This window comes from Hippocampus guttulatus, chromosome 9, assembly GCF_054856545.1.
Source record: "Hippocampus guttulatus isolate MCC_2025c chromosome 9, RoL_Hgut_1.0, whole genome shotgun sequence".
In the NCBI taxonomy this organism is placed as follows: Eukaryota; Metazoa; Chordata; class Actinopteri; order Syngnathiformes; family Syngnathidae; genus Hippocampus; species Hippocampus guttulatus.
This window is the reverse complement of record NC_141269.1, coordinates 18,152,443-18,177,008: the sequence shown is the minus strand read 5'-3', so window position 1 is coordinate 18,177,008 and position 24,566 is coordinate 18,152,443. Positions and strand designations below refer to the sequence as shown.

The 24,566-nt window shown below is 41.9% G+C and overlaps 1 protein-coding gene across 2 annotated transcripts in view; it reads left to right on the top strand.

Annotated features, from left to right (window-relative positions):
- The window catches only part of rptor (regulatory associated protein of MTOR, complex 1), a 163,999-nt gene that overhangs the window by 66,908 nt on the left and 72,525 nt on the right, over positions 1-24,566 (top strand). For both annotated transcript variants that reach the window (XM_086120522.1, XM_086120521.1), the window contains exons 11-19: positions 4,496-4,571; positions 5,926-6,027; positions 12,208-12,291; positions 13,303-13,413; positions 14,830-14,904; positions 15,021-15,086; positions 18,441-18,632; positions 21,366-21,506; positions 23,650-23,770. In XM_086120522.1, coding sequence (XP_085976648.1) covers positions 4,496-4,571; positions 5,926-6,027; positions 12,208-12,291; positions 13,303-13,413; positions 14,830-14,904; positions 15,021-15,086; positions 18,441-18,632; positions 21,366-21,506; positions 23,650-23,770 — 968 coding nt within the window. The remainder of the gene's footprint in view (positions 1-4,495; positions 4,572-5,925; positions 6,028-12,207; positions 12,292-13,302; positions 13,414-14,829; positions 14,905-15,020; positions 15,087-18,440; positions 18,633-21,365; positions 21,507-23,649; positions 23,771-24,566) is intronic.

Genomic DNA, 24,566 nt, shown 5'->3' with positions numbered 1-24,566 from the left:
TTGATTTTTATCCCACAAATGCAATATTAATCAGAGTACCATCTTTGGAGTTCTCATGTTGGCACATATAATGCATTCATGGTTTTAGAATTTGTGGGGTTAGTTCCCATTCAAGACCCCTTGTTGATAATTGCCTTTCTTTTGAAATAAATGTCACAAAAAAACAAAGCCAAAGAAAAAACAAAACACATGAGTACTACTACTTTTACATGTAAGGGAGGGATGGCCTCTTAACGAAGGGTCCCTGCTGTCACTCTCAACAGAGAGGTTGCGTATCCGGTCAAGTCACCGCATCTCACGCACGCACGCACGCACGCACGCACACACACACACACACACACACACACACACACACACACACACACACACACACACAACCCCAGTATTGGCAACTAATAATAACTCCGGACAGTTGTCCAAAATATACATTTAACTTCAATGAAAATATCTCTCTTCTTATCTAATCCCAAATACACAGAGGTACTCATTTGAATCCTTGTCTATTGACTTCTGTGGCCCTCCCTTGTGTCAGAAACGCTCCCCCGTTAACTTTATGCCTTTCCACAAACAGTTCTGCCACTATTGTTTTTGTGTCTTCTCTAAATGTATCCCTGAAACCTCCCACTCGCTATCTGTCTTGTGTTGCAAAACAAAGAAAACCTTCTCACTTGTTCTGCCTTGTGAGGCAGATTGTTGCATAACATAAGATGGCATCCCGTTTTGGACAGAATCCTGTTTGTGCAGGAGTTAGTGATTTTTCTCTTGGCTTACACATCTATATTAGATGTGTGTGTGTGTGTGTGTGTGTGTGTGTGTGTGTGTGTTGTGTGTGTGTGTGTGTGTGTGTGTGTGTGTGTGTGTGTGTGTGTGTGTGTGTGTGTTTGTGTGTGTGTGTGTGTGTGTGTGTGTGTGTGTGTGTGTGTGTATTATTGTGTTTATGGCGACAGTTATTGAGAGCTCCACCACACTGCAGCACATGCAGTATTTAGGAGCACAGAATTATGACTCGACTGTCGAAATCATGCCGGTGAACGATAAATGTGAACGTGGCACAAATAAAAGGGCACTCGAATAATAAAATTGGGATCAGGAATTTTCGAGTGGAGGGACGATAAAAGGAGGCAATTAAACAATTCGGGAGTTGTGGATCGTTGGCTGTGGCTGCACCTATACAGCCGTTGTTATTCAAATGGTGTCGAACCGGATAGAACAGAAAAATCCAAGGCTGATTACTCCCCTGTGGACGGTGTCAGTGTGGGAGCATGTACAAATGTGGGCGTGTGTGTTACTGCACCACTCTCTGCAGGCAACAGCGACAAGTGCTTAGTCAGCCACCAACTGCTCCCTTTCACTCTTCTGTTGAGTGCTGTCCTTATTCCTATTCCGCATGCACCGCACACACACGCGCGCGCACACACTGACAGGTTTTGGTGATGAGTTGCTCATTGATATTGGCAGCCATTACCTGAGTTAATGCTGCCATCCCAAGTGGTGCTGATTCCTCCTCCCCGTGCATGTATCTTTGATAATTTGGCTCCTCTGCATTTCTGCTCTTTCCTTTTGACTTCACACAATACTGGTCACGATGGAGATCATTTTATGTCAATTTGGGGGGGAGACTTCATACCATGTCGCAATATAAGCCTGTATTTTTGTCTACCAAGTTTTGTGGTCAACATAGCCAAGAGTTTCATGATTACTGTCAGTGACTCGGCAAGCTGCAGTATTATCATTGTAGTTGTTCTCAGAGGATAAAGAATATATGCCTGAGTATTGTTATATTGTCGGTCTACATATGTTGATGTACCGTTTGTTTTCAAATATTCATTACTTAAAGCATTATAACACTGTCACGTAGATGCTGTTCATTAACTGGTGTGTCGTGTTTTGCATTTTTCACACGAAGCATAGCGGACTTAAGGCGAAGCTATGTGGTTGTTTTAAATACAAAACATGCAATTGTCATTGATTATAATCTTTCCTTTGACAGTGAACTTCAAATGCATGTGGTGTAATACAGTTTGAATAATTCACCATTTGCCAAACTGTTTCTTTTTCTGAAGTTGTGTTATTTGCCACCAATGAGTGTTTGTATCTTAAATTTTTGCTCGCAAAGCAAAATACTGTATCTGCCAAACGACAGCTCGAATCTCGAAAAAGTACCAAAGTTGGATCACTCGTATCGCAAGGCACCATCGTGTATTGATTTTGTGGTAATAAACCTAAAACAATTTTTTACCGGGGTTATAATTTTATATTTTTCCCCTTCCCAAGGCCAGGGGTTGAAACTAGTTTCAATCCACTGGACCACCTAATGTAAATTTTGTACCGGAACTAATGCAATTATTTCTGATTATGGATTTTTTTCCATCCTAAAAACTAAACATTGTCTTTCGAACTGTCAATGTACTGAAACAAGGATGGTTGCGATGCTTGTCCAGAAAAGCTGTGAATATTTGTACCTCATTCGTACAAAAATGACGCATCATCCTGAAGAAATTATACTTTTAATAAAATCGGGGCAGTCATGCTCTTTAGTGATTTAGCCCAGTGTTTTTCAATCCTTTTCGAGCCAAGGCACATATTTTTCATTTAAAAAAATTCCGTGGCACACCACTACCTGAAAATGTGAAAAAAACTTATTTTAACAATTAAGTATTGTATCGTTACTATAGGCTTTTTTTAACAATGAAAAATAACACAATATTATAACACATTGAATAGGAATCAAATTAACATCAATCCAATATTTGGTGCATTTGTTTTAACGGCAAGTAAAATATAGTCAATTAGAACTTAAACTTGCTCAGGGTCGGATTTTTTTTCTGTGTGACAGCCGGTTCTTTTTCTCCCCGGCGCTCTCCCGCAATATTGTACCAATCCCTTTTCCCATCTTGAGTCTTTGTATAATTCCAACATCATTCAAATTACTTTTCTGCTGAATGTGTCGCTTGAGGTTGTCCACCTTCCATTTAGTCCATATTTTTCCATCGGAAAATTTGCTTACAACTTAAGCTTTGCTGCATGTTTTGCAGAGCAAACCTTTCTCACTCGAAAAAGAAAACATCTCACCCAGTTTCACTGCTTGTTCTTCTATTTGCACATACCCCCACAGCCATTCCAACTTAAAAGAACCGCATTTTATTATTTTGGTTTGGGGAGTCGACGTATCACGTTCACTGCCCGGTCGTTATACCACGATAACGGATTAGCATTAGCGTCACTTATCACCGCCGCACTGTTATTGTCATGGAGCAGAGAACATGCGCAAGTACTGTCAATCCTGTGATTGGCTGCATAGCGTCATTGCATCGTATTGTGTGATTGGCTGGACACCTGTCACTCACTGAATTACACAGCAAGTTGATGCAGGAAAAAAAGTAAAATATTTAATTCATTTGCAGCGCGTTTACTGCGAACGCTGGATAGGTTTTCTTGTGAGCTGAGAGTGTGCGACCAGTGCGCAGTTGCGCAGCTTAGAGGGAACATTGGTGCCGTTGCATCTCCAGTAAACGTAAATCTAAATGAAAGATACCTTTTTTATTGTCTCGTGTTGGAAACTTAGCTTGTCTTGAAGCAAAAGGCAATTTCCTAGCTGCTGCTGCTCCCTACCGGTATGGAAGAGTACTACATGATTACTCTTCCAGGCGATCGACCGTACAGGCATACATATTGTATAATTTCCCACGGCACACCTGACAATATCTGCCGCGGCACAGGGTTTAAAAAACACTGATTCAGCCAATACGTTTGCTGATTCATAGTACTTGCAGAGATCTTGACGCTTAGCCAGCATAAAGACCCTGCAATCACAAACACGCAGCAGTGGATCATGGTGTAAATTTACATTGGTCAAACAAATCACAATAAGATGGGGCAACCTCAACAGAAACGCACTGACCTTAATTCCTTTCCAAAATTTCTTTGCTTGTTAAGTCACATGTGCATGCCTTACCACACATTAAAGTGATGCATCAGTTATAATGCAAGTAAACTCTGATATATGTACTGTATTGAGGAAAAGAAAGCCATTTAACTCATTCACTCCCAAAGACGTTTTGAAACGTCTTTTCAGACCTGGTCCAGAATTGGCTGGTACTGAATGAGTTAAAGAGCAAAAAGTGTGTGGATTTATTTTTTCTCTTCCCCAGTTGTTTATTCCAACATAGTGCATTGGTCAGCATCGATAAATTGACACGATTACGAATAATGATGGAAAAGCTTCGTTGAGGCCCAACACCGAAACAGGAAAGTGTAAAGGAGAGAGGGAGACAGACCAAATTGAGAAGCTGGGACAGGGGTCCAGTTGCATTGCATAACCGTATGAATTAGTGATGGTGACCATGAGTGAGCGCTGGGGTATAGAAGGGGATTAGAGGCTCCTTGGTGGCCCCTCTGTCAGCCCCCAGGGTAAAAATATAACACATACAATTACAGGCATGCAATAGGAGAAAATGTTAAATGGAAGTGGTTGCTCATGTGTCACCTCTCATAGGCAAGCATGGGACTTGGCTGTGGATATCTGCTTGTCTCAGCTGCCAACCATCATCGAGGAGGGCACTGCATTCAGGGTAAGTGTGCGTGGTGTTTTGTCCGACACAAAGCAAGAAAATATATGAATAGCATACGTGAAACTGCTCATGTTTTCATTTTTTATACACCCACCCACAGTAAACACAAGTGCAAAATCTGAACCTTCACTTGTCATGACAGGTGTGTTACATGTGTTTTCCCAGAACAAGCACCAAAATTTAATGGCACATTTTTTTTTATATGACACACAGGAACTTGGCACTGCATTTTTTTTTTATCCTGAAAGTAACACAAGCAGGGGTGAAAACAGTAACACTCGCCTTCATGCTTTTGTGCTTAGGCTGAGGTAATCGATGATCACCTGTGGGATGAACTACGACAGACATTGAGACCAAATAATCTGAACGAGACATTGAGACATATATCCGGCTAACCAACTCCGAAATCATGTTGCATTCGCTTTCCAGAAGTGTAGAAACTCCCGGCCGCTTTGCCCTAGACACCAAATAGACCATCCTGAAAAAGAAAGACGTTTGCAGTGGTGCAGCTTTCTAAATGGAGGCACTTTTGATCTGGGCCTTTCCTTTCCTCCACCCGTAAGAGGACATCATATTCATCGCTCCCATGGGAACGGCTTTCTATCTTTATTCCTTTTGTTCCTCCAGCTTGGCCTGAAATCATTTTGCAGCACTATAATTGAGCCTCTGAGGACTAATGTAAAGGATCCTCCTTGACTCGGTCTTTCCCTTCATGAAATTTTGCTTTTACCTTGAATGTTTATTACCCATTTACCCAATGTGGTTCGATGTTTGACGGCATGAAGATGTCAATCCTATTCTTTGTCATTCTTTGTCTTTGCATTTATCATGATGATAACTGGAAGACATAATATATTCTCAACTACTAATTATAACAGTCTAATAGTCGTTGTGGCAACCCTTGATGAGACAAGCCAAAAGTCGCAACAGCCTACCCAAACAGAAACTCAATCTTTAGACTAATTTAGTACACGTCTTCTTGTGTCGGGACTTATTAAGCTTTGATTATGCACAAATCAATCTGGCCTGCCTGCCGAGAGGCATAGATACTTCCCTCTCACATCCACCAACAGTTCTTAACTGTCCTAATTCCTGCAGCAGCATTAAACCTCTGCGTGATCAAAACCCCTCCAGCAACCAGTCAGTCAGGCATGCTACCATGGCAGCAGCAAGTGAGATACGGAGAAGGTGATCATGATAGATCAGGATTTATGCGGTTTCTACGGTGCGTTGTCACTCCCCGGCTCATGTGTCAAGGTTGTGATGAAATGATGACTTAGTCACTGCAGACTGGCTCTTTATGCATGGTTGTGCATGCGCATCCACGTAAATGTGTGCATATTTGTCTCCACAGCACAGCCCTTTCTTCGCAGAACAGCTGACAGCCTTTCAGGTCTGGTTGACAATGGGCGTAGAGAACCGGAATCCTCCCGAGCAACTCCCTATTGTACTGCAGGTATGCACTCCCACATGGTTGCACCTTGAAGCATTTAAGAAATATTCACATACATCCCCTAACACTATTCATCTAGATATAAAAAGCAGATAGATTGATTGATAGCGAGCTCTAACTAGCTCTCTAGATATAACAAGTAAATGGGTGGATGATAGATGGATACAAAAATACTGTATTTCAGGGGGTCACAGACTTCAGTCCTCGAGGGCTGCTGTCCTGCCTGTCTTAGATGTTCCCCTCCTCCAACACACCTGATTCAAATGACCAACTCATTGGGAAGGTCTATAGAAGCCTAATAACAACCCTGATCATTTGATTTAAGCTTGTTGGAGGAGGGAGACATCGAAAACGGGCCTAAGCATCTGCAAGGCCTTGAATCTATCACGGAGGCTGCAACAGACCGATTTCTGCGAGAACTGGCTGCATAGTACATCGATCTATCCATTCCTTTTCAACACCGCTTAACCTGAACAGGGTCGCGGGGAGTTGCTGGAGCCTATCCCAGCTGACTTCAGGCGGAAGGCAGACTACACCCTGAACTGGTAGCCAGTCAGTCGCAAAGCATCTACAGAAACAACCATTCACACTCACATCCACTCCGTCACTGAGTGGGAACTGATCCCACCCTGCCCGCAAACAAGTCAGGCGAGTGTACCACTACACTAACAGCGACCCGTGTTCAGTGCATGACAACAATTTCCTGTCATCTTTATCTGTCTGGGGCTATTGGCTCGGGTGGCAAAATGTAAGCCTCATCATATCAATACAAAAAAGACACTCAAAGTCTTCCAAAAATGTGGGAAAATGTGTTATGGACCGATGAAAACAAAGGTTGAGATTTACTGTATGTCCGTAATTCCAAAAGGTATGTCGGTGGTAAACACATCACTGCGAATCACGAAAACAACACCGTCTCAACACAGAAACATTGTGACGGCAGTGTCGTGCTTTGGAGCTGTTTTTCTTCATCTTGAACTGGGGCCTCAGTCAAGGTAGAGGGATTTATGAACAGTCCCAAGTATAAGTCAGTGTTAGCAAAAAGCCTTCAGGCTTCTGACAGAAAGCAAAAAAATATATATATACTGTATATTTGGACACCTGAACTTAATTTGGGGTTCATAAAGAGGTACTTTAACCCTCTCAGGGACAGCGGTTCCTACAGTGGGCAGCTTACCATGTTATCAGGTTACAGGTTATCATTATTGGTGCATAAATTAAATGGTGGCAGTTGTGAGCTGGCTCCCACAGTTTGTGACTGTTTAATTAACACACGCAAGTCCCTCATTAGTGTGCACCCATGTGTTGATTATTTAAGTTGATTATTTTTGACTTCCCCTCTCAACAAGATGTTTTGTTTTTTTTCATCTTAATCGAGCTCCACAGGTTATACAGGAAGGTAACATTAGTGGTGGAAAACGTATCTTTTTGTACTGCAAAAAAACAAAAACAAAACAGGTATTTGAACGTGGGTGTTTAGACTTTAGATCCTCGGTATGGCCATTTTTCTTACATAACGTGCCTTGTCAAAGTACCAGACACCCTTGAATTTCTTTTACCTTGCCACATTTCAGGTTTTTAAACAAAGATACAACACTGGATTTTGCGTGCGTGCGTGCGAGAGAGAGAGAAGAATCACAGAGTGAGACACAATCATGAAGTGGAATGGAATGTATAATATTGAAACCTTTATTTATTGAACTGATTCGGCCTCCCTGAGTTTCTACTTTGAAGAAGCACCTTTTGCTGCAATAACAGCTGAAGTCATTTGGGGCATGTCTCTTTCACTTGTGCACATCAGAGAGATTGTTTTGCCATTTCTTCCTGGCAAAACAGCTTCAGCTCAGGAAGATGAGATGAGGAGCTTTTGTGAACAGCAGTTTTCAGATCTTTCCACAGGTTTTCATTTGGATTTAAGTCGATACTTTGACTTGGTCATTGTAACACCAAGGTTGGATTTTAGATTTTGCTTACTTGCTATGTTCAGGATGATTGATTGTCTGGTTGGAAGATAAGCCTCCGTCTCAGGTCTTGCAGACCCCAGGTTTTCCTCCAAAATAGCCTTGAATTTGGCTCCATCCATTTTCCCATCAACTATGTCTTCCACATCCCTGCAGAAGAAAAGCAGTCCCAGACCATGACGCTGCCACCAACATGTTTGATTGTAGAAATGGTGTGTTCAGGGTGATATGGAGTGTTAATTTTAAGCCAAACATAATGTTTTGCATTTAGTCCAGAAACTTACATTTTGTTTTTTTGCAATACTTGCTTTTTATGGTTTTGTTTGTGAGATGGCTTTCTGACTGCTCCTCTTCCATAAAGGCCAGATACTGTATGTGCAATGAGCATCTCATAGTTGTTATTATATGGACAGATTCCCCGATTTTAGCTGCGGATCTCTGCTCTTCATTCTGAGTAATCATGGGCATCTTGGCTGCATCTCTGATCGGTGCTCTCCTTGTTTGAGCTGTTGAGAGGGATGACCGGGTTGGTTTGCAGCGGTCTGACAGTATTTCCATTTCAGTATAAGCGTGATAACAGTGCTCCACAACATGTTTAAAGTTTTATCTCCTAATGCTGCTTTAAACCTCTGCACCACGTTATCCCGAAACTTACCAGGTGTGTTCCTTGGTCTTCTTGATCCAGTTGTCTCCCCGATATTCTTTTAACAGACCTCTGAGACCATCATCGAGCAAGTGTATTTATCCTGGTTTTGATTACACACAGGCGGCCCGTTGGTCCAGTGGTTAGCGCGTCAACCTCACAGTGCAGAGGTACCTGGTTTAATTCCAGCTCCGGCCTCCCTGTGTGGAGTTTGCATGTTCTTCCCGGGCATTTTTGCATGTTCTTCCCGCGGATGGTTGTTCGTCTCTGTGTGCCCTGCGATTGGCTGGCAACCGGTTCAGGGTGTTCTCCGCCTACTGCCCGAACACAGCTGGGATAGGCTCCAGCACCCCCCGCGACCCTTGTGAGGATAAGCGGATCAGAAAATGGGTGGGTGGGGTGGGTGAATACACACAGATGGACTCGATCATCATCAGTCATTTAGGTCAACATTGGATCATTCCGAAATCATCAGGAAACTTCTGGAATCGGTTTGCTGCACTGAAACAAAAGCGGGTGAATAGTTTTGCATGTCCTACTCTTCAGTTTTTAATAACAAATAAAAAAAGTTAAAATATAAATTTCGTTCCACTCTATGATTGTATCCCACAAATAACTTTTTTTTTCTTTGCTTGAAGCCTGACGTGACAAAAGTTCAAAAGGTTTAAAAGGACTTAAACTTTTCGCAAGGCACTCTATGTACTTTATTTCATACTACTCACAGTCAAGTTTTCGTGTTAGATTACTTATAAAATGCTCATCTGTAGAAGTCACAAGAGCAACATCTGATGTAAAAATCTTTCTGAAAGCCCTGAAATACTTCCTTAATCCAATGTGTTGCATGTACCAAAAAAAGTATTAAATCCTGTATTTGCAGTCAAATAGAAATATTACATGGAAGCCTTCATCCCTTCTGTCAGCACTTAATTGGATGAATAAATCGAGCTCTCGAGTATACTACAGAGGTGACATCACCTTGTAGCATCCCCAAATCGTGTCCCATTTTGACAGCTGAACAGACTGAAGTTTGGTAGCAATATTCCTTCATTGTTGGGTTTAATGTGGTCTCAGAAGCAAAGCGTCTACAAAATACAAACCCCTTTAAATTAAGGATGCGGCTTTTAAAAGAACTAAAGGGAAGCGTTTCCTGTTGTTTATTTTTTTTGTTCCTGTTGATCTGCCACACAGCGCAGCTTGCTTATGCGCTTCCGCTTGATGTCTCGGCTAGGATTAGGCAGTAAGTAACAAAGAGGAGGAATGTACCGCTGCCAGGATGCCATCACGTTTACAGATGGACCCAAATTAGCCATGGTGGAAATTTCAACTGGCTTTATCCTCCCATTATGCACACGCAGCCGCTTCAGCTCGTGACGATTGCATCTTGATCAAACTCATATATCAGCAAAAGTTCTTCACCGAATGGAAAATTACCATTGCAGCAGTACTTTCCAAACCATTACCATACCTCTCTTGAAATCTCCCTCCCGAGCGGCGGATATGTGCACAAGAGCAGGCTAATTTTCTGCATTAGAGTCCAGCTACAAAGAGTGTGACAAGACCAGTGTCTGTGTTGTTCCTGAAAGTTGTTACATATTTTTCTAATCCCCAATTAGGGTACCAGAACCTGTATGGTGTACATTAACTGTTGGATTCCTCTCAACCCACCTCACTGGCTTCTACAGCTGTTGTGTTGTTTTATATCACAGTACAGTGGCAGAGTGTTGCTGTCCGTGTTGAATGGTAATTTCCTGCTGACTAAGCCCTCTGTTAGCAGTTCTGCCAGGACTTGTTAAGAGCTGTGGGAAAAGCAAGACTGATTGGGTAGAACTATTGTACATGGTGTGTGAAAGCAAATACTGAGGTGAGAGAGGATCGGACACAAGAAGAGCAAGCCTTGAAAGATGATGCAATATTATGCAGCGTAGCACTGTCATCTTCAAGATGGTTTCAACTTCATGTTCCAGCTTTGTTTTTTTGATGGATACATTTTAGGCACACCTGGATGATGTGGACATATAATATACATGTACATACAAATACAAACTGGAAAAGAAAAATTACCCAAAGAGAAGTTCAAAAAGTTCTTAAAGAGGTGGCATGGTGGATGTCCGCCTCACAGTGCAGTGGTGCAGGGTTTGATTGGCCTTCCTGTGTGAAATGTGCTTGTTCTCCCCATGCTTGTGTGGATTTTCTCCGGTACTCTCGGTGTGATTGTGAGCACAAATGGTTGTTTGTCTCTGTGTTCCCTGCGATTGGCTGGCAACCAGTTATGGGTGTCCCCCGCCTACTGCCCGAAGACAGCTGGTTTAGGCTCCAGCACGCCCGCGACCCTTGTGAGGATAAGCGGATTAGAAAATTGATGGATGTGTACTCGTACCACTGATGTGTTGAACTTAATACAAACCTTTACAAAGACAGCCTTGATTGAAGATGCCTTCACAGGCTGCCTTTTTAGCCATTTATCCGAACCCCCCCTTATATCAAACTACAAAACACAATAACAAAAACAATGTCAGTTAAAAGCAAGTATTGTCAAAAGTGAGTTGTTGATGCAGCTGTACCTCCTGTTGTGTATGTGCATGTGGTGTGTATGTGTTAAAATTTTTCTTATGTGAACCAAGATTAGGATGGCATTTCTATAATCACTTGATATTGTGTCTCACGGGACATACACAAAACATGGAAATAGAAAGTGGTTATAATTTGCAAGAATTGCTGACAAGGTTATATGTAAGTGAAGAAAGTGGCATCAAGGGTAAAGGAAGCGATGTAAATATGCACACCTGCATTTCACATAGGAGCATTGCTGCAGGATTGAACCTTGAGCCCAGCTTTAAGAAATATGTTTTGCATGAAATGAGCTTATCTATGCATGGGTGACCGGAGCTGTTCATTGTGTGACATGTCAAATTTGCTGGTAACGTTTTGAAAATAAATCATCTTCAGAACAAAAGAAAAGAAAAGAGATATTGCGCTCTGTCTTGACTAAGCGCACACACACGTGCTGTGTAATCTTGGTAACATGCAAGAGGTCTTCCCCTCGCCTCCTCCTGTAACGTGTGGTGGTCACGCTCACTCGGTTTTTGTCACGGAGTATGCTAAGAATACTTCTTGTGTCGGCGGGCTGCGTGCGTGCACGCGTGTATGGGTCGATGTTCCTCCATATGCTCATTCCCACGCGCGCTGTGGGACAGTCACTCGCGAATGTTCGGTACTGACACAACACGTTCTGTACACAGTATGCAACACGTTACGGAAACAACACGTACAGTATATGTGAGCTTATATTTTAACAGTTATCTTGAATACAATGTTCATACTCTGTTTGGCGTGAGTGGTGTACATTGAATGCCTGTGTTAACACATTTATATTTTTGTGATAATGCTTTTCAAGAGGGCATCCCCATAAACATTCAGAGTAAACAAAGTGTGGCTTGGGGCCAGTTTGCTAGTTCGTGGTGGGTCAGCCATCTGTTTCACTCCACTGCCTCGACCTCTCTGGTTCTCGTGCTATTATTTGTCCTGTGCTTGTTGCTCTGGGAGAAGCACAAATGACCACTGACCTCTGTTTATTACTAGGTTCTCCTGAGCCAAGTGCATCGACTTCGGGCTCTCGACCTTCTTGGACGCTTTCTGGACCTCGGACCCTGGGCTGTCAGTCTGGTGTGTTCTTCATATCCTATCTGTGTCTGTTACTTCAAGGAAGCACAAGATAGGTCCACTGTTACAGTTGAAAATTTTGCGGTGCGGTTTCTGACCAAAATTAGGTTTGTTGGCAGGTAGGAAGATAGTTACAATGTAAAAAGTCTTAACCCCTTTTCAAATGTCAGGTTTTTGTGATTTATAAAAAATGGGAGCAAGATAAATTGGCACTAAACTTTTTCCCCCATAAATAAGTGGAACAACTCAGATGACAAAATACGACACGTGGCTTACAACCTAGCTGGATGTCTGATGTTTGTAACAAACCAATCTGTGGTAAAATCATCAGAGCTTTAAATCAGTTGAGAGTGAAGAGAAAGAAGAGGCTCATGCATCACGTGAGGCCCAGCTATGGACTACCTCGGAGCAAGCGAACCTGGAGTTGAGCATCAAATTCAACTCTTAAGCAGTCACTGAAGCCCAGCAAGACAGTTTCTTAACACCTTTGTCTGCTGAACTCTCACAGTGGCATACGAAGGCAGTGTGGCCATTTCAATGTCGGAGAGGGGGTGAAAATTCTCAAGTTAGCTTAGTGCTAGGTAGCAGCTTGACAAGCAGCAAATAGATTTAAAATCAGTCCAAAAGGATGAATGTTTCAGAAGAAGGATGGGTGGTTGGAAGAGCAACCTGTGTTCTGATGTTTTTTGTCAGATGTTTTTCGATGAGCTGACTGTAGTGTAATTTTGAGAACATTTATTGTGCAAACCTCAAAAGTTAAATTCAAAACTCAAGACTAGTGTGAAAAAGAATAGAAATGTGTTTAAAGACGAGTTTAAAGTTGGGCAGCGAAGTGGCTTGCCCAACTTTTCGTGAGAGGTCATTCCAAAGGGAACGGCCAGCAACGGAAAAGGCTCGATCCCCTCTGAGCCTCCGCTTCCTCCTCGGTACCTCGACAAATGCGTCCACAGTCCTCCATCGTGATGCCTCAGGATTTGCTGTTCAGTGAACAAACGACTGTTTGTGTGTTTCCAGGCCCTGTCTGTTGGAATCTTCCCATATGTCTTGAAGCTGCTACAGAGCTCAGCCAGAGAGCTGCGGCCGCTGCTGGTTTTCATCTGGGCTAAAATCCTGGCTGTGGACAGTGTAAGTTCTCGTACTCGTGAATCTGTGATGGAATTGGCATCTGCATTGTTCCCTGTCTTGCCAGGCAGTAGGTTTCGGGGGGGGGGGGGGGGGGGTTGTTTTGTTTTTTTCTTTCTTGAATGTTGAGTCCTTCAAATACCACATGACATCTTCCGTATGTCCACAAGTGATGTCACAATAAAACAAACTTTTGACTTCAATACATGACCTGCATAAGTATCTCGTAAAAATCACACCTGGTCCGGCCCTCAGTGAGTTCTTCAGCGTGGAGCGGGTTGCTTTCGAACACGATTCGCAACAGACTTCTCATATCCGTTCGCCACACCTTGCCTGTCAGACATGTAGGCAAATAAAATAACGTGCATCTAACTTAAAATTTTAGGGCCGCCAGCAAAACATCTAAGTACGCACACTGTAAATCATCTGGCAGAGGAAATCTTCACATTTCCTCTTATTTAATCACTGCGTTGTCACCTTCTGGAGCCTTGGACTTGATACTTACGAATGAAGGTACTCAACCAGTTTTGCTGGCAAAAAGAATTTCGGTTCAGTTTTGATACAGATAGGTCGTGCAATGCTGATGTCCACATATTATTCTACCTGTAAATTATACTTGTATTAGGAACTGACAGTGAACCAAGTGAATTACAGATGCACCACTTTTAATGCCTGTTCTGTAATTGGTCAGATGCTGTAATTCACAAAGCAAATGTTTAAGACCATTCATTTCTTCTGAACCTGGAAATAATGACCGATATTGTCAGATGACCTTGAACGACATACGTATAACCGAGAAGCAATAATTCAAACATGGACATGTTTGTTGTTGTCTGACTCTTAACAAGATCTGAGCTGAGTATCTCAAGCCCCGCGATGACCTACAGCAGGGATAAATGGACTGAGATGGCCGTGTTTGTATTAACCACCTTTTTAATTCCCCAAATCAATTTTGAAAACCAATTTTATTAACTTGTTATGCCGGTGCATGACATGCAGTGGACCTTTATTGCTGCTGTGTAGAGCAGCAGATTCTAACAAGCACATTATCCGTGTTCTTAGCAGGCAGCATGCAATGCTGCACTTCTCAACGAACCAACTTTTGCACATAACTTACACACAGTTACCGGAGTACACCAACCCACTGACCGTAGGACTTTTCTCCTGCTTGTTTTTCAATTGTGGGCCATAGGCACCAAGCCTGTTCCTCTTTTTGAAAACCTACTGTCATTGAACTATCAGCCAGTTTTATGTCTGATATTTTAATAGTATAAACCTTTCGCTAATATAAATTGTCCTCCCTGATTTGTGGGCCACACTGAATTGCCCTTCCCTAACCCAGAGAGTGCTTCTATGTGGAGTATGTGGGTAGAAAAAAAAATCAAAAAGTTTAACCTCCTCCATCTTGCTTGTTTTTAGTCCTGCCAAGCTGACCTGGTCAAAGACAATGGTCACAAGTATTTCCTCTCTGTCTTGGCGGACAGCTACATGCCAGTAAGTATATTTTTCAATTTGATGATTATGGAAGGGCAATTATGGGCAATCAATGTGAACAGTGCAAATATCATCCATCATTATACATGTATTTATTTATTTATTTTACTTTCTAGGCTGAGCATCGGACCATGGCTGTCTTCATATTAGCTGTTATTGTTAACAGCTATAACACAGGACAGGTATGAATACATAATACATTTTGCTTGGTATTGATACTGACACTCAATGATGTGTTTTCAAACTGAGCTGAATAGAAAATGACTGAAGCTTTGCGATTTAAAAGGGACATTTGATTGGGTTGAACATAAGCACTTACTCTCTCCTACATGTCTTGATGTAAAAATGTGGTCCGTACTAAAATTCAACCCCCCGAAAAATTATTTTGTGATTTCAAGTGATTTTTTGTGACACAAATTGTAACGGCCCCAATTTGGGAGGAGACTGCTTTAATTGACACATAAGTTCGACGAACACCATTTAAGTAACGTGGCAAGTATTGTAATATTGCTTCCTGGCTTGGTTCGTCGCTGATGGCGTCACGTAGCGGTGTCTGAAGATGGAAACCAGTCGCCACCAAAAATCATATGCACATTCCTACTCTTGTCCACTTCAACCTGTCAAAGTATAAAAGTGATCGCCACAATATTTGGGATTATATCAACATTAATTGTGAGCTCCCATGAGGAAAAACCACAATCACCTCCATAAAATCGAAAGTATTGTGCTGATCTTTTTTTGTTGTTTTTGTGCAGGTTGAAGTGGACAAGAGTAGGAATGTGCATATTAATTTTGGTGGTGATTGGTCTCCGTTTATATACATTTTAACTCTGCTAAAGTTTTGTTAAATGGCAGCTCGCTCCTTCTAGCTCCTGTGGCTAACACCACTGCAGCGGTCAAGGAAGCAATTAGCGTTTGGTCGCTAAACAGACGAGGTCAGCAGGTTTCTTACCTGCCAGACAAGGAGCTCTGTGTTGCGGACGGCCGCCTTTCAGGCAGTCGAATTGCTTCGCGCCCGAAACTGATCAGACAGCTGAGTCGCTGTGATGAGAAAAAGGCTTTTTGAACGTTAGTTTTTTACTGATTTCTCCAAAACAAACTGAAAATGCAAGCTAATATCATATTCCTGATCAAAACATAGAGTTGTTTTGGAGTGAAAAATGGGCCATCACGGCAAGATGATCCCTTTCACTAATGTGGTATAACCAGCATCAGAAAATGTACTGTATGAGCCATTGTTTATTTCTTGTTGCTGCATGAATATCCCATTATGAATACAATTTATTTCTTAACATTGTCTCATCACCTTCTAACTCATAAGAGTACACTGACAGGCGCCGGGTTATTCGCCATTTAGCCAGCATTTGTTCTCGGAGATGAGCCGACAAAGTAGCCAATGCTGAAGTGATGTAGTTCTCCCTTGCCACAAAGCACTCAAAGACCCACATACAAGTTTACAAATACCACACCATTAAACTGCTTTGCAGTCTGTCTTCTGCTTTCTGCAGTTGTCTTTCCGTCTAGTTGGGAATGTTATTTCACGCATTCATCTCCCTAATGGCTTAATCATTCATCAACTTGCAAAACTTGTCTTTGAGAACCTCCCTTATAAATGTGACAAATCAGAGAATGTGAGCACATGCTAAGAAACACCAATTTGTCTCCATATTCCTGTATACTCAATGCCCTTACCTCTCTCCCGGGCCTGTAAATAATAGATGATCTCCAGCATAACAGCAAGACTCTCTGCCAGCTTCATAGCTCCATTATTCATCTTTCTTACATTCAACAACTGTGCTCACAACCGCATTGCCAACATGCCACTGATAACCCCCAGGGTACTGCTGGGATGCACGATGATAGAATGAGGGAAAAATATTTTGATTAAACGCATGAAAGGTGGGCTAAGGTTGAGAAAATGGCTCAAAATGTTACGATTCTTACTTTCGTCAGTCTTTCGTCAAGTGCTATTGAATGCTAGGCTTAATGGAAAGGATGCACACCAGCTTGGGCCTTTCATGGTGTGATATAATGCAATACCGTTTTGAGCTGGCATTTTATCATGGAAAAGGAGAAAATGATGAAACATGTACACAGGAAATAATAGATTTCCAATACGCCGCTATGATGTGAAAATGACACATGCCCATATATATATATATATATATATTTTTTTTTTTACCTTAATTGGGTAAGCGCCTTTTGGCCACCCCATTAATGTATACATTTTTAAAACTACAAAAATGGACACATGTTTTTCACAGGACAGCGATGAGTGCCACTCATCGGGACAGACAAATATGAGGACCTATAACGACTGCTTCCTGCTTGCGTAGTGTTTCAATGCCAGCTGCTCTACTCTTCTTTTTGCTTGCATTCTTCTCTGCTGATAATGCCTTTTTTCTTTTTCTGGACTTCTGGATTTATCTTTGAACTACAAATACAGGAATCCCAAAAGTTCAGGCAACCACTGTTTCGATTGAAAAGGATTTATAAATGACAACACCAAAAATACGTTTATAAAAATCATGGCTGACTCAGAGTCAGCTGTAGAATCGTTTTTAAAATTCTGCTCCAGGTCTATAAATCACTGATTGGATTGAGTTCTGAAAACATCAAGGAAATGCTGATTGAATATCAACCCAGTAGGGCTCTGAGATACAAAGACTTGGGTCATTTAGTGGAGCCCAGAGTTCAAAGCAAACATGGTGAAGCTGCATTTAGTTATGTTGCATGTCAATGCAATAAGATGGCAAGTGTAATTGCTATTAAATCCAGATCTTTGAATCATGTTTTAAAAATTTCTTTTTTGTTTGTTTCTTTTTTTGTAATTTGGGAAACCTATTTTTTTCTCTTTACTTTGAAAACATTTAAAAATGTTTTCTGTTAATATGTTGAAATGTTGTCATTGTACAGAATGCTCTCTTACTACATTTTGTAAGCCACTTGTTTTCTCTGCTTTGCTTCTAAATGTCGTGAAATGGTGTTTGTAAATGCTTTTGAAGTCTTGTGTCTTTGCTTGTGTGAAGCACATTGAGTCACCTTGTGCATGAATTGTGCTATATGAATAAAGCTGCCTTGCCTTGAATAAAATAATCAAAGAAAATTTCCTGCGGATTCCTGAAAAAGCAGAGCAGTAATTATTGCTTTGTACTCTAAGTGAAGCAGTTTAAATCACTCTGTGAGCAGTATTTTTGTTGATAGAAGGCAGATACACACGTAAAATGGCAGAAAGTTTTCTTAAATGTTGTGGGGTTGGGGGGAAGGAGGGGTTTCCTCTCACTTTAGATGGCCATACATTTCTAAGCACCCATTAGCTTTTCTGCTTGCTTCAAGTGAGTAACTGCGCTTGGTGCAAATCTCACCAACCTTTTAAGCGTGATGCAGTGTGAGGTCGTAGGTCAGTGATGACTTATTGACTAATGAGTCGAAAGAGACCAAGCTTGGAATTTTGTGTGCTGTTTAGGAGTCTCCCAGCCAGTGAATTTTTCACAATATAATCATCCTGTATCCTTCCCTCTACTCTCTCTCATCAGGAGGCCTGTCTGCAGGGTAACCTAATAGCAAACTGCCTGGAGCAGCTTTCGGACCCCCACCCACTGCTTCGCCAGTGGGTCGCCATATGCCTGGGTCGCATCTGGCAGAACTTTGACCCGGCCCGCTGGTGCGGAGTTCGTGATAGTGCACACGAAAAGCTCTACATCTTGTTGTCTGATCCAATCCCTGAGGTGAGAGGTTGATCTTGCTACGCACACACATTTGAAACAGTATCAAAAGTTAAAAAAGAGGAATTTGACAATTTTAGAATTTGAAGTACCCATTTGAAAAGGCACCTGCTAATGTTAGCCGAGGAGCAGCCTTCACAATCTACTTTCTCCTCCTACTGGTCCCACGCTCGACCTTAGGTCATCAAATCGCAAATTACATATGCCTTCAGAGTGTCACAGATCCAAATGAAACTCTTGCAACAACCCGCTTAACACAACTGAAGGTTTGCTACAGTGCATTACTGCTCAGCATTCCCTCCTTCCTGTTTTAGAAATTATATGGGTCATTTGCATATATTTTGATCAATAACAGTAAAGAGGTGGCACGGTGGTCGGCTGGTGAGCACGTCCGCTTCACAGTGCAGTGGTCTTGAATGTGTAGGAGCCCATGTAACCAAAGATGAGTGAGCGAGCGACCCTTTGTTTTAGGGGCACAGCAATCTGACCACTGCAAAAAAATCGTCAGCAATTAATCGATCGACGTTCACGAGACTGTCATCACCTTCGCGTCAACACATCTGAAGCCTTTCAACCCCTAAAACATTGATGCTTTAATATGCTCTAAATATATAGAAACTATGTACATAAAAAGGTTCAAACATACACACGCTCCTCAAACAATATTAGAGCAGTGAGGCCAGTTCCTTTACTTTATTGAAAAGTATTGTAACGTTCCGGCCAGTTACTTTACTTTTGTTGTAAGCTAAAAACACATTTGAGTTTGACATCAAAAGATAATGAAGAAAGTTGGTGAACATTTCAAGGTGCTCTATTCCCTTGTACATCTGATACACACCCTTTGGGTTGAAACCATGTTGGCAGAAGTATTTGAACATATGAGTGAAATGTTTTGTGGCCCAGCTGTGTCTTATAAGACTTCATGTAAACATTAAATAGCACTCAATGTCTAAGCTATGTTTCAGATGTTGGTTTTGCCTGTGAAGACTACATTTATACCAATTACATGTGGAACCAACATGAAAATGAAAAAGCAGTCAATAGGTGGGAAACCAAGCAATCTTGGATCTGAATGTAAAAACCATCAATCAGAGGCATTGCATGAGCTGTAATCAGTTCAATAATTTGGAATGGCCTGAAGAAAAATAGAAGTTGTGTACAGTTGATGACAAACAACTTGAGATATTGAAAGGCCTACAAAACAGTTAGCGACATCAGAAAAAGAGCACAGGGTAGGAGTGACTGTATGACAATCTATTTCCACAACACTTTATGAACATAAGCATAGAGGATACACGAGAAGATGCAAGCCACTCATAAGCAATAAGAAAAAAGGACAATAGGCACAGAGACAAGCCTGAAAAAAAAAAGATCTGATGAGTAAGAAAATATTTACCTTAACTAAAGTGATTGAAACATACATTTTCATCTGTGAACAATTAGGAGGCGTTGTCATGGCTCGGGCTTGCGTTGCATCTTCTCGGAGATGCTCATTAATCCTCATTGATGAAGGACATGACTGCAGCAGGAAAAAAAAAAGTTTTACCTGTCAGTTTAAAGAAATGTGCAACCAAACTAAGTGGAAGATCCCTTATCATGCAAGATGATAATACCCCCCCCCCCCCCAAAAAAAAAGGTTGCCCAAAAAAGCAGGTCAACATAGGAAAATAGAAGGCTTTAAACTGGACAAATCAATTTTCAAACTTATAGTGCTTGCATTTTACTTTAATATATTACACCAATGAATCCTGTTTTAGTTATATTTCTGCAAAGATCTATTATTTGGAAAGTGGCCTTCAAAGCAAAATGAACATTCAAACATGCAAAAGAAAGTTGTGGCATTTGACTTGAGTCGACGTTCCATGTATTGAGTCCATGTCACCAAACATCTGTAGGCTGCATCATCACTTAAAACTCCGCTCAAGTTGGCAGTGATGTAGCAGGAAACCTTTCGTCTCCATAACAAACATTAATTCATTCATATTCTGACCCGCTTTAACCTCACTAGGGTCGCGGGGGGTGCTGGAGCCTCTCCCAGCTGTCTTCGGGCAGTAGGCAGGGGGACACCCTGAACCGGTTGCCAGCCAATCGCAGGGCACACAGAGACAAACAACCATCTGCGCTCACACTCACACCCCGGGACAATTTGGAGTGTTCAATCAGCCTGCCATGCATGTTTTTGGAATGTGGGAGGAAACCGGAGGACCCGTAGAAAACCCACGCAAGCCCGGGGAGAACATGCAAACTCCACACAGGAAGGCCGGAGCTGGAATTGAACCCGGTACCTCCGCACTGTGAAGTCGACGTGCTCACCACTCGACTACCGGGCCGCCACCATAACAAACAATATAGTCAAATTATTAACTATTGTTTGTAGCCTCATTCCCAGCAAATGCCACTCACAGAACAAGAAATGTGGAGAAGGCATCCAATAAATAAAGAAAGATAAGAGAGAAAGTCATTTGGTTCATTCCTGAAAAGTGGCACCCATAAATGTTATTCTCCAGCATTTTTTATCGTGATATCATCGAAATGGAAAGTCCAGCTACTATAATTGGCTGTAAAACCGTATTCTGGGCTAGTATGTATTTTGGTTTTCTGTGCACTGGGCACAGCAATTGCCTCGAAAAGGCTTTATCATGCTGTTTCAAATATTAACAGGTTACAGAGGCCCTGAAGCAAAGCTAAACGAGAGTGTGAGTTGAAGGCTGTGAATCAATAATTGTGTCGCTCCAGGTGAGATGTGCCGCTGTCTTTGCTCTCGGTACATTTGTGGGAAACTCTGCGGAGAGGACGGACCACTCCACCACCATCGACCACAATGTGGCCATGATGCTTGCCCAGCTCATCAACGATGGCAGTCCTGTAGTTCGCAAGGTCGCTCTACACACACGCAGACACGCATACACGCACACACACGCATACACGTGTGCCCACATAGACCTCAAACCATGTCAAAGTGGTTGAAAAGTGACAGCCTATTTACCATTTAACCTGAGCAGAACTCAGCTAGAATTTTAAAATTGGATGATGGGTCCTGGATATTTATTTATTTATTTTTGTGTCTGGTGAGGGAAAAAAATGCCTTTCTGGGGAACATTTTGTGTAATATTTCCAATAGTTACTCAAAACCCCCCAAAAATTGGAGTGAAACAACTTAATTGATTTTCAACATACCTCATTAACCCTTTGGTTTTGTCTGCTACATGGGAAATCCTCTGGTTAACTGAAAAAAAAAGTGTTCAATGCAAAATACCTACCAAAAATCTTGTACAGACCAAAAGTCCGAGGGGTTCTCTAAGCCTTAAAAGTGTCAAAGGGGGTGTTCACACCACAACTTCTACTCCGGTGCAGCACCGGGGCTACCCCCGTAGAGCGTTCACACGGACAAAGTTATACCTGTGTAGCCCCTGAAAACCGCTTAAACCGGAGCAAATTTAACCCTGCTCAAGGAGGTGGTTTAAAAATTTACTCCGGAGTAAATGCTCGTTAGCGGGGCAGCGCGATATAAAATTGGACGTGTGAACGCTACTGGGCTATACTCGCTACGACGCGTGAGAAGAGTTGATTACCGGGTACATATGGGTATTGAATGCGTTGCTTCCGTGCTCTGTTGTACTTAAGTCATCTTTCCTTTCTCTCTCTCATCCTTTTATGGTGTCTGATAGACCGCAGCGCTGATTTGTCTGGAGAAGTATAAACCATGGTTTTGCGATATGTCACAAACAAGGCGGAGAATAGGGAGTGCACTTTACGCTTGCACGGTTTATTTCCGTATTACTATCGTATTGCACGGCCGCAGAAACTGCCGTGTGAACGCAAGTGGGGCTGCACCGGGGTTAAGGCGCTTCTCTTTAGTAAGCAGCTTTTTACGTGTGAACGCTCCACAAAATTTACACCGGTGTAAGATATATCGCAACAAAATACGTCGGTGCAGCACCGATGCAAATGTGTCCCGTGTGAACACCCCTACTATTACCGTAACGGTTAAAATGTCTTCTCTTGCTCTCAAAACCTGACTGAAATGGTCGTGTGCTTTCGTAAACCAATGGGGTTTTTTTCCCTGCATTTATTTGTTACGAAGGATTTTACAGGCCAGTGAAGTGCTCATTCCATGCTCCCCCCCCCAAGATGGCGTCCGATTGTCGCGTTGTTAGTTAGAGCAGTGCTCCCCAAGCAACAATCCACAGGCCACTTGATGCCGGGCCGCAGAGAGAGAAACCTCACATTTGAAGGTTTTCTGCCATCACCCATTGCTTTTCACTGCGACATTTTTGGTGAACAATTTACGTTTGTTAGCTTTAGTGACATATAGGACAGATAAGATAAGATGAAAAATCCTTTATTAGTCTCGCAATGGAGAAATTCCCTCCACTTCCCTGCATTAGATACATACAATAGCCGATGTACATCAACGTACGAAGGAGGCCTGGGTCACATTGGAAAAATCTAAATTATACTGTTTACATTGACATGACAAAAAATCCAGATGCATGTCACATTGGACTAAAACAATGCAATTAGACCTACAGTACAAACATTTCGTTCGCCCTGCTGCCCTTGTCCCTCTCCACTGTCTCAGTGCGGGTTGACGTTCGGGTGAAAATGTGTTGAATTGTTTTTTTGTTCGATTTATGCACAGCGCTTCGTTTCAGATAAAGTTGTTTTTGAAAATGCTCGAGAAATTGAGTTCATTTTGCATTTGCAGTGATTTCCCAAATATTTTGTGGTGAAAACTATCAGGACTACTTAAAGTGCAAAATCATCTTTTAAATACAATGTCCACCATTTTTCCAGCTACTGATAACTGCCCACGCAATCTCTTTCAGTGAGTGAACAAGCAATGTAGTGTCTGCTATTTCTATTTCTTATCTTTTTCGTCTTACTTTCTTCCTTCTTTCTTCAGGCCCTCGGCGCATTACACAATCCTCTGTGATCCATCTTGTGTCTGGTGAAAATCATCAATATGTTTAAACCGTATGTACGTTTATATATGGTATTTTATATTTATTTTTTGCAGGAGTTGGTGGTAGCATTGAGTCACCTGGTGGTCCAATACGAAAGCAACTTCTGTACTGTTGCCCTTCAGTTCATGGAGGAGGAGAAAAATTATACAGTGCCATCACCAGCCAACACTTCAGGTACGCCCTCCAGTAACACCGTTCAAGGTCGGTTTTGGCACAGTCACACAGAGACTGGCTATATGCTTGCAGATTTCTTTTTTCTTTTGGGTTATTTGCTGTTTGGGAACCAGCCCTCATTTTTCACAGAAAGCTTTTGGTTATTTATTGATGCACATATTTATTTCAGTGCATTTATAATTAGATGCTGATTTTTGCTTTTCATGGGTCGGCCCAGACTCGATCCCCCGCAACCAGCGGGAGTCCACTGTATTCCTTTTACGTACTATTCCCATTGAAACTTACTTTGAAAAAGACCTTGCTTTTGCCATTTGGTGGTTTCCGGGCAACTTAATGATGATTAGCTTTGGTTTGGCTGGACTCAGTGCTTGACTTTAGAGTTGGGGGGCTCAAGTGTTTTGTTATTTAACCGTCCACAACATTAGTTACAATTGAGCGAGGTCCAATACAAGAGATGTATAAGAAATGTGCTATTGTTTTATTATCAAGATATTGTTTTTAATGTTTGGATTTATACTCTCAGAGCGATGATAACTTTATATGCTTACAATTGGTGATTTGTGCAGTGTTGAACTGTCATGGACTATCGAAGCAACTAAGTAGATTGTATGAAATGTATACTGTATTCATGAAAATATACTTACTCTACATCGACCACCACCACAGAGGCAAAGTGCAAACATTGTCATGGTGTGTTTTGATTAACACTGTTACTTTCACGGTTAATTATTGTGGTTGAGTAGAACTGCTCTCTATCATCCAGGGAGCTGTTCCTGGTATTTTGTGCCTCATTTAT